The sequence below is a fragment of the Rhincodon typus genome, chromosome 3 (assembly GCF_021869965.1).
Source record: "Rhincodon typus isolate 14 chromosome 3, sRhiTyp1.1, whole genome shotgun sequence".
In the NCBI taxonomy this organism is placed as follows: domain Eukaryota; kingdom Metazoa; phylum Chordata; class Chondrichthyes; order Orectolobiformes; family Rhincodontidae; genus Rhincodon; species Rhincodon typus.
This window is the reverse complement of record NC_063334.1, coordinates 7649108-7667292: the sequence shown is the minus strand read 5'-3', so window position 1 is coordinate 7667292 and position 18185 is coordinate 7649108. Positions and strand designations below refer to the sequence as shown.

General features: G+C 38.6%; 1 protein-coding gene across 1 annotated transcript in view; it reads left to right on the top strand.

Annotated features, from left to right (window-relative positions):
- The window catches only part of uba6 (ubiquitin like modifier activating enzyme 6), a 102153-nt gene that overhangs the window by 78395 nt on the left and 5573 nt on the right, over window positions 1-18185 (top strand). The window contains exons 21-30 of the mRNA XM_048621056.1: window positions 736-825; window positions 931-1011; window positions 2995-3123; window positions 4196-4247; window positions 7431-7494; window positions 8178-8247; window positions 10173-10244; window positions 12264-12387; window positions 13243-13436; window positions 15272-15399. Coding sequence (XP_048477013.1) covers window positions 736-825; window positions 931-1011; window positions 2995-3123; window positions 4196-4247; window positions 7431-7494; window positions 8178-8247; window positions 10173-10244; window positions 12264-12387; window positions 13243-13436; window positions 15272-15399 — 1004 coding nt within the window. The remainder of the gene's footprint in view (window positions 1-735; window positions 826-930; window positions 1012-2994; window positions 3124-4195; window positions 4248-7430; window positions 7495-8177; window positions 8248-10172; window positions 10245-12263; window positions 12388-13242; window positions 13437-15271; window positions 15400-18185) is intronic.

Sequence of the window (18185 nt, the reverse complement as noted above, 5' to 3'; positions counted from 1 at the left end):
CTTCTAAAGAAGGGTCCAGACCCGAAACGTCAGCTTTCCTGCTCCTCTGATGCTGCCTGGCCTGCTGTGTTCACCCAGTTCTACACGTTGTTATATTACAAGAGTGCCTAGATTTCAAAAATAGTTCATTTAGTTGCAAAGCTTTTTCATGAAAGTTGCTATACAAATACAGTTTTAGGTTTGTGCATTGGTTGCACAACTGAACCAAATCTCAATTGCCATATAATGTATTGCTGGAATTTACTTTGCCATTAATTTAGGATATAAAGCAATAAATAAGAGTACTTCTTTTGAAAATGAGAGTATGAAATGCTTTGATCATTATCATTTTGCATAGATGAATTGTTGCTCCACTTAAATGCATCTCAAGTTAGAAAATCTTTTCAAAAAAATATAGGATTATTAGGAAAGGGTGATTTGTTTCTTGTTTAAACGACCAATTGAACCAGAGTCTAATATTATTAAAATAAAGTTGGTTTATTGTTGAAAAAATTTGTAGATTAGGCATGGAAATGAAATTTGAATAGATTGCTGCTGTTGAAGATTGGCATAGATGCAGTAGGATAGTTGAATTTCCACTTATGCTTCTGATTTTGATGTTATTGAACTATATATCCAGCTCATTGAGAAAGTGAAAGTTAGTGCTATACAAGTTGGAAGTAGTTGCTGTGTGATATCAATAATTAAAGTTTTAAACATTTCACCATTTTGTGATTCACTGTTGGTTTTGTACAGCGAGATCCTCCTGAAGAAGAAATCCCATTTTGCACATTAAAATCATTTCCAGCATTAATTGAACATACAATACAGTGGTCAAGAGATAAGGTACGAAGCAGATGTAATATTTTTAAATCAGCTTCTTTAGAAAACATGTCAATTTAAGTACTATCCTCTTATGATGGAAAAATCTTATTCCATTTCTCATTTCAGTTTGAAAGTTCCTTTTCTTACAAACCTTCAATGTACAACAAATTCTGGGAAAACCATAAATCAACAGACAATGTTCTACAGGTGAGAGTAATTGTTTCGAAGTGCAAACTTGAGGATCAGACTTGGAAGAGTGTAATTTCACAGTATTTGTTAAGAGGGCACTACAACTTCACTGTTTAAAACAGGGTATACACAATGATTTTTTTTTAGACTTTGTCAACGTATGTCTTGATTTTCAAAAGCCTTGAAGAGCCTGTGTTAACAGCATTACAACTGAAGACGACCTGGCAGTTAAGCCCAAGTTATCTTTATTCCCCCAAAGCTGATGACCATGTTTGTGGACTTCACAATAGTATAGGATATGTAGCTGAATATATGTCCGGAATGGTGCAGAAGGGAGGGCTTTAGATTCCTGGTATATTGAGACTGATTGGGAGCAGGTTGAAATGATATGACCTTGTTAGTATGCACCTTAGCAGTGATGGAACATTGTATTAGTAGGGAGGTGCCAAGCATACAGTTGAGGAAAGAATTGGGGCCAATTAAGAGACCTGGAGCTGACTTGTATATAAAGCATGTTTCTTGTATATGAGGCATGGCTTGTTTCTTAGTGAGTACTTGCATTTATCTTCTCAAAAGTCAGGAATGAAGCAGAAACAATATCTAAATTGGCTGCTTGGTTGTAACTCTTTCAATTGTGAATCTATTTGAGCATTTCTATTAAAGAAGGTGGGCTAAACATATTAGCTTCATTCTCTTTATCTTCATCCTTTTTGGTTAAATTTTCAAATATTGTATCCAATAATTGAATTCCCAAATTGTCTCTCTGTTTCCTTGGCTCCTGTTTTTCATTAACAATCCTGTAGGTCCTGAGATTTAGACACAACACAATAAGGAAACAATCCAAAATGTTTCTTCAGAATCATTTCCATTTCTTTTACCTTCACTGGTTGTTCCACCACCTTTGGTGGAGCCAATATTCTTGAACCTCTCGGGTCATTTCCGAAAATAAAATCAGTTCCTTCTTTTGAAATTTGTTTCTCTACTCTTGCTACAATTTCTGTATTAACAATATTCATTATTGTATTCATTTTTAAATCCAACTCAGTACAATGAAGCTGGTTTGTAACCTCCACGCATACCTCCAATTAATATCTTCTTCTTCGTTAACCTCTTTGAGAGACCAATCGTGTCATCAACCAATATCAGTGACTGGCTTGCTCCAACATGTCTAATCCATTTCACCTTTTACTGTCAGCCCTTCTTGCTCCCTCCCTGAGTCATGATAGGATTTCTGTTGTACTCACCTACCAGCTTGTCAGACTCCATATTCAACAGATCTCCCTCTGCCATTTTTGACATCTCTAGTGTGATGCAACACGTCCTCCCCTTTTTAGCATTCTGTGCAGGCTACACCCTTCTCGATGCCCTACCAAAATGAACCACTATACGCTTGACTATTTTGAAATTAATTTGCCAATTACATACCCTAGTGTTGTATTGAACTATTAACTTGACTCTTTAGTGTGGCTTGTGACTCAGAGGCAAGAGTGTTAACAACTAAACCAAGCATCTATACTCACAGTTCCAAATTGTCCTCAACAATGTCCAAATATAATGATTAATATTCAACCTATCAGAATTTGACTTCAGTATTAACTGCTGTAACTTGCAGCTAAAATTCAGGTTTTAAAAATCTCCTTATACAATGTGTGGAGGCAGCCCACCAATACCATCGACATGAGATTAACTTAATCTCCATAGCTGTCAACTCTGTAAATTTGCTCCTCTCATATAGTGTCATTACTAGTTTACAACCACACAACTCAGCCATTCTGAGCTGACAAAAACCCTACGGTGCCCAACCTCCTGAATGGTTACTTATGATGCAGTGTTGCACAAAGAACTGGTTAAGTTTAGTAGCACATGAATTAATGTGGGGAAATTGATAAAATATGTGCTGTGGTTTAACACTGAGATTTTCTGTTAGCAATGTTTATTTGAAAACCTTTGAATTTAATATGAGGGCAGATACCACTTTTTTTTAACCATTGTGTTTTGTAGCGAATGCAAAATGGAGAAAGTTTAGAAGGATCATTTCAAGCAATTAAATTACTTAATAGGTGGCCTACAGATTGGCAGGAGTGTGTGGCACTGGCACGAGGAAAATTTGAAAAATATTTCCATCACAAGGTAAGATACAATAATAATTCAGTCAGTGCATCAATAATGTAGATTAACGTTTTTATGTTCTGAGTTATCTTTAATGGTAATGACAGTAAAAATATTACCCTGCCCAATTAAATTTTTTGCCTAAAGTCAATGATTGTGATATCTTTATTTCAGTACAAATACTGTCTGTGCTTAACAGGCTGGTTGGTATATTATGAGTAAAATTATTGTTTTTGCACTTTTTCCGACCACAGCAGTGTTATTAATTTCTGACATAATGAGTATACCGCAGAGTATAACGCAAAGTCTAACATGCATTGCTGCCATCCTGCCCTGTTGACATCATGCCAGCTTAACCTCCTCCACTGACTTGCTGCCCCCACCCAAAGTGCCACTTTCAACCAGGGCACCCCCTGCCACTCCCTCCGTGCTCTCCCTGACCTTGTATCTCCATTCTCTCCCTACTGCCTGTCTCTTCTCCTCCCTTCCCCCCGCCCATACTTTTCCCCCAACCGATTGTCTTGCTCCAGCCTGCTCTCTCCCACTGTCTGTCTGTCTCTGTCTTCTTCTTCTACTCCATTCTCACTTTGCTGTCTCCCCAGCAATCTCCGCCTGCTGTCATGCTGCCATCGTGTCTCTCTTCCCCACTTCCTCCATCTCCCTGTTGTCTCAAACTACCTCCATCTTCTTCCCCCGTCTCTCACTACCCATCCTGTCCACACTGTCTCCAAACACAGTCTCTCCTTACTGTACCCATATTGTCTCCCCACTGTCTCTCTTCACCTATATTGTCTCTCCTCTGTCTCTCTCTCCACCCTGTTCTCCTTTCTCTCCCTTCTGTCTCTCTCTAACCTGATTCTCTGCCTTCTGTTTCTCCCCATCCCATTCTCATATTACTGCCTCTGTTACCACCACCACCACACCCCCACCACACCGGCAACCCCGTGTCCCTAGCTCCCATTCTCTTTTGTTTACTGGCAAGAGATCTTTAACTGACTAATGTTCATTCTCTGAATGCACAAAAGAAACATTTGAGATTGTAGGCCTCAATCTACAAAGCAGCAGCAGTGACCCATTCTTTATCTTCCTCCAGGCAGTACAACTTCTGCACTCATTTCCACTAGATACTAAACTGAAGGATGGAAGTAAGTATTGTAGTAAAGTTTGTTCATTTGATTGCTTTTTTAGTGCCAACTCTTTCAGTGGCTAACGGCGCTACATTTATGGGATTGAATAATCTAAAGCAGGGATTTTATGTTAACTTGAATTAGATTAGCAAATTATCTGATCACTAGATTATGCTACAATTATGCCATAAACGGGAAAAGCTCAGGATTCCTATTCTTGATTCCTGCCTAATGATTTTCACAGCAAAGGAGTGGATATTGGGGGAGGGCAGGAATGGGCCCAGTGTTGCATCCTCTGCAACTGACTGTTTGCTCTTCTCAGGAGCATTGACCCAGATTCTAACTCTTCATGAGAGTTAGATTGTTAAATGGTTTGTGGCACACAGGGACCTGTTTGAATAGGGTAAGCAACAAAGTATCTTCTTGAAAAACTGGATTGAAGAATGGAAGAGTCAACAGTGCAAAGATTGAAAAGCAAGTATACTTTAGAATGGGTGAATTCAACTTCAAATCAAGTATAGATATTGAAGTAAAGGGAAAGAATATTGGAGTAAAAGAGAAAAGAAAATCAAAACTTTTTCTTTGAAATATTTTCAATTTCATCATTTGTAATATCTCCAGCATCAATTGATGCCTGAATGAGTGAGTTTCAACAGTTGAAAACTTACTACTCGATGTGAAGAGTTGATTGGCTGTAATTAACATTAATATTATTTAAAGTTTGTAATGATGAGGCTAACATTCTGTGGTAAGTTCAATCCATATCTACCCCACATATACAATGTTTTCATGATGTTTAGTGCATGTCAATTATAAAGCAGAAATGACAATGTCATTTTCACAAAACTACCAACATATCTGTAAAATTCAAACAGGGTGGTGGTATTTAACAGCACACCTCTTCACCTGAAGTTGCTGTGTAATTTGCTCACATAAGTGCCAAAGATTCCCCTCTCATTTTTGTCAGAAAAATCTAGCCAGTTTCTACCTAGCTCAGGCTCGTCTGGTTCCCTTCTGGTTCAAATAGTTCGCTTTTACTCTGGGTATTAAACATACCAGCAAAACCATCACTCAGCTGGAGGTTGCACTGCTTAAAGAATGCAGAATAATGTGCAAACGTCATTGACTTCCCTTGATAGGATTCTACATTCACACGTTTAAAGAAGTCTCGTTAACAAGATTGAAATTTCTTGCACAGACCATATTTCCCTTGAGAAGGTTGTAGATTGACTTGAACCACTGCAGTCAGTGCAGTGAAGACATTCCTACAATCCTGTGAAAAGGGAAATTTCAGGATTCTTACCGAGCAGTGACAAAGAAAAGGCTAAGTCAGAATGGTGAGAGATTTGGAGAAGAACACGGAGTTGTGTTCTACTACAGTGCTACCCTTGGTTTAAAGTTTTGGCAGAGATCTGTAGCTTGGGTTGTGGGTGAGGTTGTTGACTTGCTCGCCGAGCTGGCTTGTTTTCGTTCAGACGTTTCGTCACCATGCTAGATGACATCATCAGTGGAGCTGTATTGTGAACATCAACTAGCAGCAAAACAGCATGATGAGCTCTCCTTAATATTAGTACAGTCAGGCAATGAAGGCCATCAGTTTAACTGAGAAAAGGTAACCATAGTAGCCCAAGCCAAACATAGACAGGCACAGGAATTCCTTGAGGCATGGTTCTCCACCTGTAATGCAATCAGCAAACATATAGAATTAGACCCCATACATAAACCCATACAGATCAAAACCTGATATGACACTACTCACCATAATGGACCAGACAGTATAATAAATTCCAAGCGAAGTAGAATAACATTGCTTCATCGGAGGCTCCACTGATGATGTTACCTGGCATGATGACGAAACATCTGAATGAGAACAAGCCAGCTTGGTGTGTAAGTCAACAACCTGCTACCCTTGGTCTTAGAACGAAGAACAGTACGCCACTGGAAGAGGCCCTTCAGCCCACCAAGACTGCACTGACACAATGTTTCTTTCTAAACTAAAAACCTTTGCCTCTATGTGATCTGTATCCCTTTATTCCCTGCCTATTCATGTATCTATTAAGATGCCTCTTAAATGTTGCTATTGCATGTGCCTCCACCACCTCTTCTGATGGCACGTTTCAGGCACTTAACCACCCTCTGTGTAAAAAAAACTTGCTTCTCACATCTCCTTTAAACTTATTCCCTAGTAATTGACATTTCTACTGTGGGGGAAAAAGACTCCAACTATTCATTCTGTCCTTGCCTCTCATAATTTTGTAAACTTCTATTAGGGCGAATTTCAAACGTTGGAGTACAACCTGGTGTCGTGTGACTTCTGACCTCATACTTAAATATTCAAGTGAAAACCAACCAAGTTTGTCCAATCCCTTCTCATAGCTAATGCCGTCCAAACCAAGCAACATCTTGGTAAAGCAATTCTGTACCCTCGCTAAAGTCTCGATATCCTTCCTGTAGTGTGGGGACCAGAACTGTACACAATATTCTAAATGTGGCTTAACTAAAGTACTATACAGATGCAACATGACTTGCCAATTTTTATACTCTGCCCTGACCGATAAAGGCAAGCAAGTTACTCGCCCTCTTAACTACCTTAGAATCATGGAATCCCCACATTGCAGAAAAGGGCCATTTGGCCCATCAAGTCTGTACCCACCCTCAACTTGACAAAACAATTAACCCATGAAGATAACCTGAAGAATATGAAACTGACTTTGAAATATATCAGTGATATGTAAATAAAATAAGACGCAAACCTTGCACTTACATTCAAATACAGAGTTGTGTGCATTTTGAGGGTAAAATGACATTAGAATGGCAAAAGGAATATAGAATGTTCACCCTCTGGGGAACATTCCACCCAGACTCAACCCCCTTCCCTATACTTATAACTCTGCATTTACATTGGCTAATTCATCTAGCCTGCATGTCTCTGGACGCTATGGACAATCAACCTAATCTGGAAGTCTTTGGACTGTGGGAGGAAATGGAGCGCCTGTTGGAAACCCACACAGACATGCAAAGAACGTGCAAACTCCACACAGTCACCCAAGGCTGTAATTGAACCTTGGTCTCCGGCGCTGTGAGGCTAACCACTGAACGTGCCAACCAAAATTATCCACCTGTCTTCAAGGATAAACCTAACAAACTGTTGCCTGGAATTTGTCCATGTTTATTTTAATTATTGAGACTGTTTGTTTGCAGGCTTATTTTGGCAGTCACCAAAGAGGCCACCCTGTCCAATGCAGTTTGACATAAATGATGAATTGTAAGTAACTATAAGAATTTATATTTCATTATCTCTGTTGGAATTCTGTCACAGTTTCCAGGTCCTGTTTAGAATCCCTAAAATTTAGATTACAGTTTTAATTGTCCAATATCTTGGTAAATAGTGAGATGAACTTGAATTGTAACAGAGAATCTCTTGCTTTCCAACTGTTGTAACAAAACAAGTACTGCATTCATTCTTCTGTTTCCGCAAAGAGTAGATGAAGTTGTATTCGATAAACTCCTAGGTTTTCATACTGATTTAATATCCTTAATGTTTTCAATCACAAAAGATCCTACTTCAAACTTTTTGCACATTAGAAGAATTGTAATGAATTAAATCTCTGTTGTACTATCTTTTGCCATTTGTATCCAAATAAGCAATTAGAGTATTAGAATCAAAACTTAATTACCATTTTAATGGGCATTCATTTTTCAGGTAAGTACATGAATTATTGTAAGTCCATTAAACAGACTTAAGTAGGTAAATATGATGTTCTCTTAATTAACTAGTTAACAGCAGTGTTTACCAGAATGAATTAATCAAATTGCATTTTTTTTAATGTTTCTCAGATTAGGCTGTATTCCTTGGTGGTGCTGTCACATGATGTTGTATCCTATTTTGTCTTAAAGTACATGGAAAGCATTCTCAGAATTGTAACCTCTAATTTCTTATTGTTTTAGACACTACAATTTTATATTAAGTGCTGCAAGACTTTTTGCAACAATTTACAAGGTTCCTTACATGGAAAGGGTAGGTCGTCTTTACTTAGATAAAAGGCTTTCAACAACTTGCATTCATATAGCACTTTTTACATATAAGACTTCACAAGGCACTTCACAAGACTGCAACAAAACATTAATACTGAGCCATTGTGAATTAAAACAGGTGACCAAAAACGTGATTGAAGTGTTAGGTTTTAAGAAGAATCTTAAAGGAGGAGAAAGAGACAAGCAGGTTTTAGGGATGGAATCCCAGAGTTTAAAGCATAAACAGGTTAAGCTGCAGTCACCAATGCAAAGCAATATAAATTGATTGTAAATTAAGCTGCATTTGAGAGAGTGCATAATTTTGGACAATTAAAGTATTGGAGCATGTTAGAAGTGAGAGGAGGCAAGGCAGGGTAGGTTTTGAATATAAGGATGGGAGCTTTAAAATTATTGCATTGATGGACCAGGAACCACTGTAGCTTCGTTAGTTGTGAGTCAGAATGTAGGCAGTAGAGTTTTAAATACAATCAAGTTACCATAGATTGAAAGATGGAGGCTGGCCAGAAGAATGTTATAATAATCAAGTTTTTTTTTCTTTATTCATTCACGGGATGAGGGTATCACTGGCAAGGCAGCATTTATTGCCCATCCCTGATTGCCCAGAGGATAGTTAAGAGTCAACCACATTGCTGTGGGTCTGGAGTTACATGTCGGCCAGACCAGATAAGGATAGCAGTTTCCTTCCCTAAAGGTCATTAGTGAACCAGATGGGTTTTTCCGGCAATCAGCAATGGATTCATGGTCATCATTAGATTCTTAATTCCAGATATTTATTGAATTCAAATTCCACCATCTGCCATGGCGGAATTAACTAGTCTGAATCCCTACCTGGCACTAACCCTCTAAAGAGCATCCATCCACTCCCACCCCTCCACCCTATCCCCATAATCCCATATTTATCAAGGCAAATCCAAATAGCCTGCACATTCCTAGACATTATGGACAATTTAGCGTGGCCAATCCAACCAACCTGCACATTTTTCCACTTTAAAGGAAACCAGAGCACCTGGTGGAAACCCATGCAGACATGGGGGAAATGTGCAAACTCCATACAGACAGTCACCTAAGGAATCAAACCTGGGTCCCCATCACAGTGAGGCAGCAGTGTTAACCACTGAGCCACTGTGCTGCCCAGGCTGAAGGAAAGATGGACTGAGGCTTGGCGAATTTATCCAATGATTGGCTGACCATTACAATCCAAATGATTCTGCACCTTAATCTCCAGACTCCGCTAAATTAGTTGATGTCAGGAAGGACAGCTGGATAAGTGCAAGTAATTTAGCAATCTCTGTTGGAGGTCCTCAAGTGTGGGCTTCAGTAGCAGGCCAGAATTGGGAGGAAAGAGACAAGTGACCTTCATCCTCCTGCACATCAAGTCAGTTTAGGTCAGCAACTACAGGGGTAATAGAGGAGTGGGGTTTGCTGAAAGTGATGATGTGGATAGCAGTATTTTTTATAATGCAAGGTTTATGAATGGTAGACTATAGCAGACCCACTGGGAGTGCAATGGAATAGTCAAACGTAAAGGAAACAGAGGCTGAAACGATAGTATCAGCAGCAAATGAACTGAGATGAGCAAAATCCATTGATGTTACAGATGTGGAAGTGGTCAATCTTAGTGATAGTGGAGATATGAAGTCAAAAGCTCATCTCAGGATTAAATATGACACCCAGGTTGTGAACCGATAGCTTAATTTCAGACTATTGCCAGGTCAAAGAAATGAAATGATAGCAAGGAATAGAGTTTGAAGTGGGAACAGAAAACACTCCTGCAATGATTTATTTTCCACTATTGAAATGAAATAACGGTTGTAATATATTGAAAAAAGCATGTTTCCAGGAATTAAGCAACAATAAGCCATAATTTCCGGGAAGGTGTACGTTATAACTCTGTTTCGCTTATTACAGGATGTATCCAAGGAAGTTATCTCTCAAATACTATCCAAGGTTGAGATTCCAAAATTCACCCCTTCTGCAAAAGTAGGTAATTGAGTAACAAATTAGAGCTGAGTTTGGAAAAGTGACTTTTTTCACGCTGTTAATGTTTAGATTTGTGCATTGTATGATGGTGTATTTTAGCACTGTGAACCGTTCAGCATGATCTAGGAGCTTTTCTGCTTATATTGCAACAGTTGTTTTTGAAATTCTTGCCCTGTCACATCATTGGTCGGTAACTCTTGATGCTTCTAAATAGCCCAAAATTTATTGAAGTTAAAACAAATTTCTGGTATTCCTATTTCCAGAATGCATCCAAGTCTCTCATATATTGCTGGTTTGGGAATCCAGCACGCACGGTCTAATAATTATATCATTACACGATTAAAGGAGTGCATATTAAAATTTAAGGTATCAAGTTAATTTTGATTAGGAAAAATTCACTTTGATGATTGGCTCCAAAAGAATTATACCAAATTGATTAATTTAAGATTAAGTGCAAAAGAAGTTCTTAAAAGTAACAAAATCATTGCTCTGATTTGAACAAATTACATTTTCAAAATGGGTGCAGATGACTGTGCCAGATACAGCTGAAATAAGAAATTTTAAAGATAGAAGTAACTTTGTTTGTTATTCAATCGTTGAGATCTTCTAAAAATAGATAAATAATACAAAATTCACTGGTCGCTTACATCTGCAGATTGCTTGTTTTTGTGGTGGTTTCCTTTGCTTGGTATTTCAAGTAAAATCATAACTCCCAATTAATCAGTACCATTATAAGCATCTCAAGACAATTTTCGTAATGCTAGAATTTTAAAGGACTAGTTCCTAGGACTGTATTGTCTTCAACGTAAACCTTTCATCTTAAGCTAATGCATTTATGTCTAGATTTTTCTCACAGTATAGGTTTTGTTTCTGCCCATACAATTATGATTAAACATCTTAGTATTTATCATGGGAACAGTGCTTGTCTTCAGTCACACATCAAATGATAGGCTTGGCTGTTTCTGGGCTAGAGCCTTTTGAAATTGGTAGCTCAGTGAACAGAAATTTCATCTGAAACTGACAGCAGTTCAGAATAAGATATTACATCTTCTGGTTCCACACACACATTGCCACTTTTTAGTGTGCCCTACTCTTTCCTTGTTTATCCTCTTTCCCCTACAGTACCTTAAGTTTTGTACTGTCAAACCATTATTAATAAACACAAGTTGCTCCTATGTCTGCAGAGGATGTACGTCATAGAGATGTACAGCACAGAAACAGACCCTTCAGTCTAACCTGTCCATGCTAACCAGGTATCCTAGATAAAGCTAGTCCTATTTGCCATCATTCGACCATATCCCTCTAAACCTTTCCTATTCATGTACCTATCCAGATGCCTTTTAAATGTTGTAATTGTACCAGCCTCAAACAATTCTTCTGGCAACTCATTCCATACACGCATCACCTTCTACATGAAAAAGTTGCACCTTAGGTCCCTTTTAAATCTTTCCCCTCTCACCTTAAACGTATGCCTTCTAGTTTTTGACACCCTCACCCTAGGAAAAGATCTTGTCTATTTACTCTATCCATGACCTTCATGATTCTGTAAACCTCTATAAGGTCACCCTTCAACCTCCGACCCTCCAGGGAAAATAGTCCCAGCCTCCTTGTAGCTGAAATCCTCCAATCGTGGCAAAATTCTTGTAAATCTTTTCTGAACCCTTTCAAGTTTCACAACATCCTTCCTATAGCAGGGAGACCAGAATTGCACACAGTATTCCAATAGTGGCCGAACCAATGTCCCGTGCAGTCACCACATGACCTCCCTACTCCTATACTGAATGCACTGACAAATAAAGGCAAGCATACCGCATGCCTTCTCACTATCCTATCTACCTGCGATTCCATGAACCAATTGTGATTGTTTCAAAGCATTTTCCAAAAATAGTAAATCTGTTCTGTGTAATGAGACAAAAAGCACATACTTTTTAAATGAAGTTATATTTGTTTAAAATGATTTTGCTGTTTTGTTTTGCATTCAAAAACTTTACATGAACATTCTACACTTATCTGTTTTAGCAAATAGAAACGGATGAAAATGTAAAGAAATCTGACCAGGCAAAGCTTGCAGTAAGCAGTGAAGAAGAACGAGTGGCTATTGACCTGTTGAACAAGGCCAGAAATGCTGGAATGGCAACGAAAAGTGAGTGTATTGTTATATGAATGAATGAATTTCTCATTACTGCTTTGTAGGTTTATTTAAAGTGACTCCACAGTATGTGTGACTTAGGCAGAATTTAATAATTTCATTCCTGTAAAAACCTAAATCATGTTATCTTAAAGTCTACGCTTTCTACATATTGAATGGCCTCCTCTGAGCCTTTTTGGAAACTCAGCCCCACCAGATGAGATGATCAGAATTGGATGTAGTCTAGATAGTGATGTTACTAAACTTTTTATTGAGCTGCACAACAATTTCTGAGCTAACCTCAGACGAGCCTACTCTCAGCTCTGTCCTAAATCGTAACTGATTTCTGACATCTACCAGGAACAGGATAGACTACTCCGGATAAAGTGCACTGGTTCACTCTTGGAAGCAGAGTAAGATACAGGACTGTCAGAGAGAGAAGAGTATTGAGTTTACTTTTTGAGTTACTATAGCAGAGTTAGAACAAACTTGTAAAGTAAGTAGTCTCCTCTTGTGTTCCAAACTCCTGTGATTTTCTGATCACTGCCTGTTAGGCCATAATGCTACCTGTATTGTGTAGGTTTTGCACAAGTACAGGAACAGGTTCAGCTGTGATGATATCCCTCCCACCCACCATTGCCAAGTAGCTGTTTGAGATTTGGTCTAGGTTTAACCAAGGCTAAATGGCCACCTGGATGTGGTACTGGATAGTCACTACCTATTGGACCAGACCCTGGAACAACTCGTTTCCTGTGGGAAGGAACAATTCATTGGAAGAGAGGAGAAGGTAATTGTCAATGCAATACGCGATACTTATCAATGAAAAATGGTTCCAGACAACTATAATATTTTTTGTTTATTCCATGGCAGATCACCTCCAGATGATTCCAGTCTCCTTTGAAAAAGACAATGACAGCAATGGGCACATCGACTTCATAACTGCTGCTTCCAACATACGAGCAAAGATGTATAACATTAATACGGCAGACAGATTAAAGACGAAGAGGATTGCTGGACGGATCATTCCTGCCATAGCAACTGCAACTGCAGCAGTATCCGGACTGGTAGGAACACTTTACTAGTTGTGATATAAATTCCCAATCAGTTGAGTAGGAATTTAACAATAACTCAATGAGACTAGACATCAGAAGCTGAAAACTGATCAAAATTGAATTTACATGGTAAGGTGTGGGCTGTTACCAGAAAGTAGCCCTGAAAAAGCTGCTGGGCAAATAAGAAAAAAAAACTGTTCATTAGCAAAAGTTGCTGTATCCCCAATCCAGAATGACTCTGTGTCTTTCTGGTCCCTCGTTGAATAACTGGCTCTTTATGCCCTTAGATACACAAAGAACGAGTAGTAAATACTACCTTGTCACTATCATATGATGATATATGTTAAGAGGGATTTGTTTGTTCTAGCTCTCTTGGAGAGGTGTTGAAAACTTGATGCTGAGGTGTCTGCTCCATGGAAAGTAGAGTAATAGTTTTGGGTTTTCTTTAAAATAAGACAAAAGAAGCATGAATGAGTGGAATCAGGCTCACACACACCCAGGGTTTTATATTGCTTTCAGTTATTAAAGTTGGGGTTTTTGGAGTTGAAGCTGCTAGATACAGCTCCACCTGTGCTGCTAGATTAATTCTGTCAGTGTTCCTTCTCATGGACTAAAGGAGATAGCAAGTGAGGGAATCTATTTTGCTGAATTTGCCTTTGCCTTTGCCAAGAGTGTATTTGTGGGATATTGCTATAATGGAACAGTTAATGAGTAGTAGTTAAATAATATATTATTTTAAGTATTTTGATAGCATTAAAAGTTAGGCCAGTTCCTTTTTTTTGTATTTTGACTGTAACGTGATTTGCTTAAAACCTAGTAGTTTGGCCAATCAAATCATATCTGGAACAGAGCGCCTTACACTTTCCTGTAAATAAAATTAAAAATTCAGGTCCAGGCTATCTCCTTGATATGTTTGAGTGGGTTTAGTCTGGTCCATAACAATCACATGTCTGAAAAGTAATATCGTTTGAGTAGAATTTTAGATGGAGTCAAAGTCAAAAGATCAAAAATGAATGTAAAAGAATGAATTATGAAGTAAGATTGTCCTTTCTGTAAATTAATTTTTAAAAATTCTATTTTTGTACGTATGGATTCAGTGTGTTTGTGGACTCGTGCCCCTCTCTATTGGTGGCTTCCAGCTGTACTTGTGATTTCTGACCATGAATTTCCACAATGGTTGTCCAGCTATTGACCTGTTTTGCTGGGTATCTGTGTGGGTTTGGCATCTAGATATCAAGTGACAATGAGCAACTTGCAAGTAACCATGTGTGTCCTAATGGCACTGCCTGTCAGGCCATGGTTTTTCTCAACCCATTTTGATGCTAGTTCAGTTATTGGCTCAACCAATTTTAGTTTTTGAAAGAGTAGGTGTTTATTAGTTGATCACAGTTAGATATAAACACTGCAGCAGTTACAGGGGATTTAGAGAATGGGCCTGTTTAAGCTTTATGTGTGGAATTTGGTCACTCATTCCTTAGCATGATCAAACAGTGCTTCTTACTGAAAGCATAACACAAGTAGTATAGTAATGCAGGTGCACAGCCTGTATATTGACTTATTAATTTGCCTCAGTGCTGCCCAAGAAGATCCTGTACCCAATATCAAAAACATTGCTGTCGCCAGCACATCATGTCTGAAAAAGGTTACCAGTTTTCAATTCAGTCATCTTGTAAATGATATAGCTCACATTTATTTAATATAGAAATCTCATAGCCATTAGGAGCAGGATCTTTTCATTGATCCATACTAGATTAAAAGCTAATGAAAGTAGTGTTCTTGCTTAATCCCACCCTCATTCAGTCTCAAGATTTGTCTTTTTTCTCCTAAAATTTGTCTTTTCTGTCTAGGTTGCTGTCGAGTTAATTAAGGTCATTGAAGGCCAGTCCTTCGAGGCATATAGGAATTGTTTCTTTAACTTGGCTATTCCTGTTATAGTATTTTCTGAACCAGCTCCCGTTAAGAAAACACAAATAAGGTAAAGGAAATGATTGCCTGGTGTAAATGAAATTTTGATGCTCAGAATGTCACCTTTTAAATATGTCAGATAAAGTGCTAAAATAATCAAGATTTTTACTATCTTCAAAACAAATGCCTATGTTTAAATCTTCTTAGGGAGAGAGACTTCAGTTGCTGAATGATTGAGGTGATAAATATTAATCCTTAAAAAAATTGTTTATTGTGCCAAACAGGTTAAAGCTGAATAAATACCAATGAGAAACAAACTCAGAATGCTGGAGAAACTCAGCAGGTTTGGCACCATCTGTAGAGAGTGAAAAAGAATTAACATTTCCAGTCCTGTATCACTTCATCAGAACTGAATTTCCAGTTATGAGGAGTTGTACTGGACTGGAAACTTTAGCTGCTTCCCTCTCCATAGATGTTGCTGAGTTTCTCCAGCATTCTTGGTATTTGTTTCAGGTTTCCAGCATCTGCAGTATGTTGCTGTTATTCAAATATCACGTGCCTTTATTTAAGAAGGGCTTTAAGGAGAAGTGTGGAAACTATAGACCGGTGAGTCTGATATCAGTGGTGGGTAAATTGTTTGAGAGTTGGGATTTACATGCAGTTGGAGAGGAAAGGGATGATTAGGGGTAGTCAGCATGGCTTTGTGCATGGGAAATAGAGTCTCACTAACTTTGTTTAGTTTTTTGAGGATGTAACTAAAATGATGGATGAGGGCAGAGTGGTAGACATTGTCTACAAGGACTCTAGTAAAGCCTTTGACAAGGTTCCATATGGTTGACTGATTAGTAAAGTTAGATCACATGGGATTCAGGGAACTTTACCAATTGAATACAAAATTGGCTGGACAATGGGAGCAAAGGGTGATGGTGGAGGGTTTTTTTTCGGACTGGAGGTCTGTGACCAGCAATGTTCTGCAGGGATTCGTGCTGGGTCCACTGTTGTTTGTCATTTATATAACCGTTTTGGATGAGAATTTAAGAGGTATGGTCAGTAAGTTTGCAGATGACACCAAAATTGGTGGTATAGTGATAGAGATTACAGCATGGAAATAGGCCCTTCAGCCCAACTTGTCCACGCCACTCGGTTTTCACAGTCAACCTCGTCCCATTTGCCTGAGTTTGGTCCATATCCCTCCATACCAATCCCATCCATGTACCTTTCCAAATGTTTCTTAAATGACAAAATTTTACTTGCCTCCACCACTCTTTCTGGCAGCCTGTTCCAGACACTCATCAACCTCTGTGTGAAACAATTGCCCACTGTACCCTTTTGTATCTCACTCCTCTCACCTTAAACTTATGCTGAACAATAGTAAAGAAGATTATCTAAGATTACAGAGGGATCTTGATCAATTGGACCAGTGGTCTGAGAAGTGGCAGATGGAGTTAATTTGGATAAATGCAAGGTATTGCATCTTGGTAAAACGAAGCCGGGCAGGATTTATACAATTAATGGTAGGACACTGGGGAGTGTTGTCGAACAGAGACACCTAGGGGTCCAGGTACATAGTTCTTTGAAAGTTGTGTCGCTGGTAGACTTGGTGCTTAAGAAGGCGTTTAGAAACTTGTCTTCATTGCCAAGATCATTGAGTATAGGAGTTGGGACCTCATATTGAGGTTGTACAGGACGTTGGTGAGGCCAGTTCTGGAGTATTACATAGAGCTCTGGTTCCCCTGTTATAGGAAGATTATTATTAAATTGGAGATGGTTCAGAGAAGTTTTATCTGGATATTGCCAGGACTGGAGGTTTTGACTTCTAAGGACGGGCTGGATCGGCTGGGACTTTTCATAGGAGGTTAAGGGGTGACCTTATAGTGGTTTATAAAATCATGAAGAGCGTAGTTAAGGTGAATAGCAAAGGTCTTTTTCCTAGGGTGGGATAGTTCAAAATCATATTTTTCAGTTGAGAGGAGGAAGATTTATAAAGGACCTGAGGGGCAATGTTTTCACACTGACAGTGGTTCATATGTGGAATGGAACTCCCAGAGGAAGTGGTAGATGCAGGTACATTTAAAAGACATTTGGACAGGTACATGAAAGGAAAGATTCAGAGGGATATGGGCCAAACGCAGGGAAGTGGGGACTAGTTCAGTTTGGGAAACTTGGTTGGCATGGACAATTTGGACCGAAGGATCTGTCTCCGTGCTGTATGACTCTGAGTGTTCATGGAGATGTAATGAAATATTTTCATCTACTTCGTGGCTGTTTAATTCTAGCCAGTCATTGGAAAATGTACTCTAGTGACTAGCTGCTTTCTGAGCTCTTTGCCAAAGTTAATAATTGTCATCAATAAGAATAACAGCAACTTCTTGTATTTCTGTGGAATTGTCATGTATTTGTATACAAGAATATCCATGGGGTAAGTACAAGATGATTTTATCTACATGTGATATTCAAGTACATCTGGTCAGTTCTATCAAATCCATGCTGTCAATTTGGTTCAAAAATGCTATCAGTTTCTGAAATAACAAGGCCACTTCTTAGTTAAATGCTAATTGCTGCGCGGTTAGGTTTTGGACCTTTTAGTTGTATGAAGGAAGGTCAGAAATCACACGACACCAGGCTACAGTCCAACAGGTTTATTTGAAAACACAAGCTTTTGGAGTCTTACTCCTTCTTCAGGTGTTCGTGAGAGAGGTGGTATCAGAGACAGAATTTACAAGTAAAAAAATTCAAAGGATCACACTGCTGATGAGGATGTACCAAACAAACCTAAGATGCTGTTAAATCTTTCATTAGTTAGAAGGTTTTAATTGATTAATACGTATATGTAAATCCCCAAATTCCTTTGAAGCC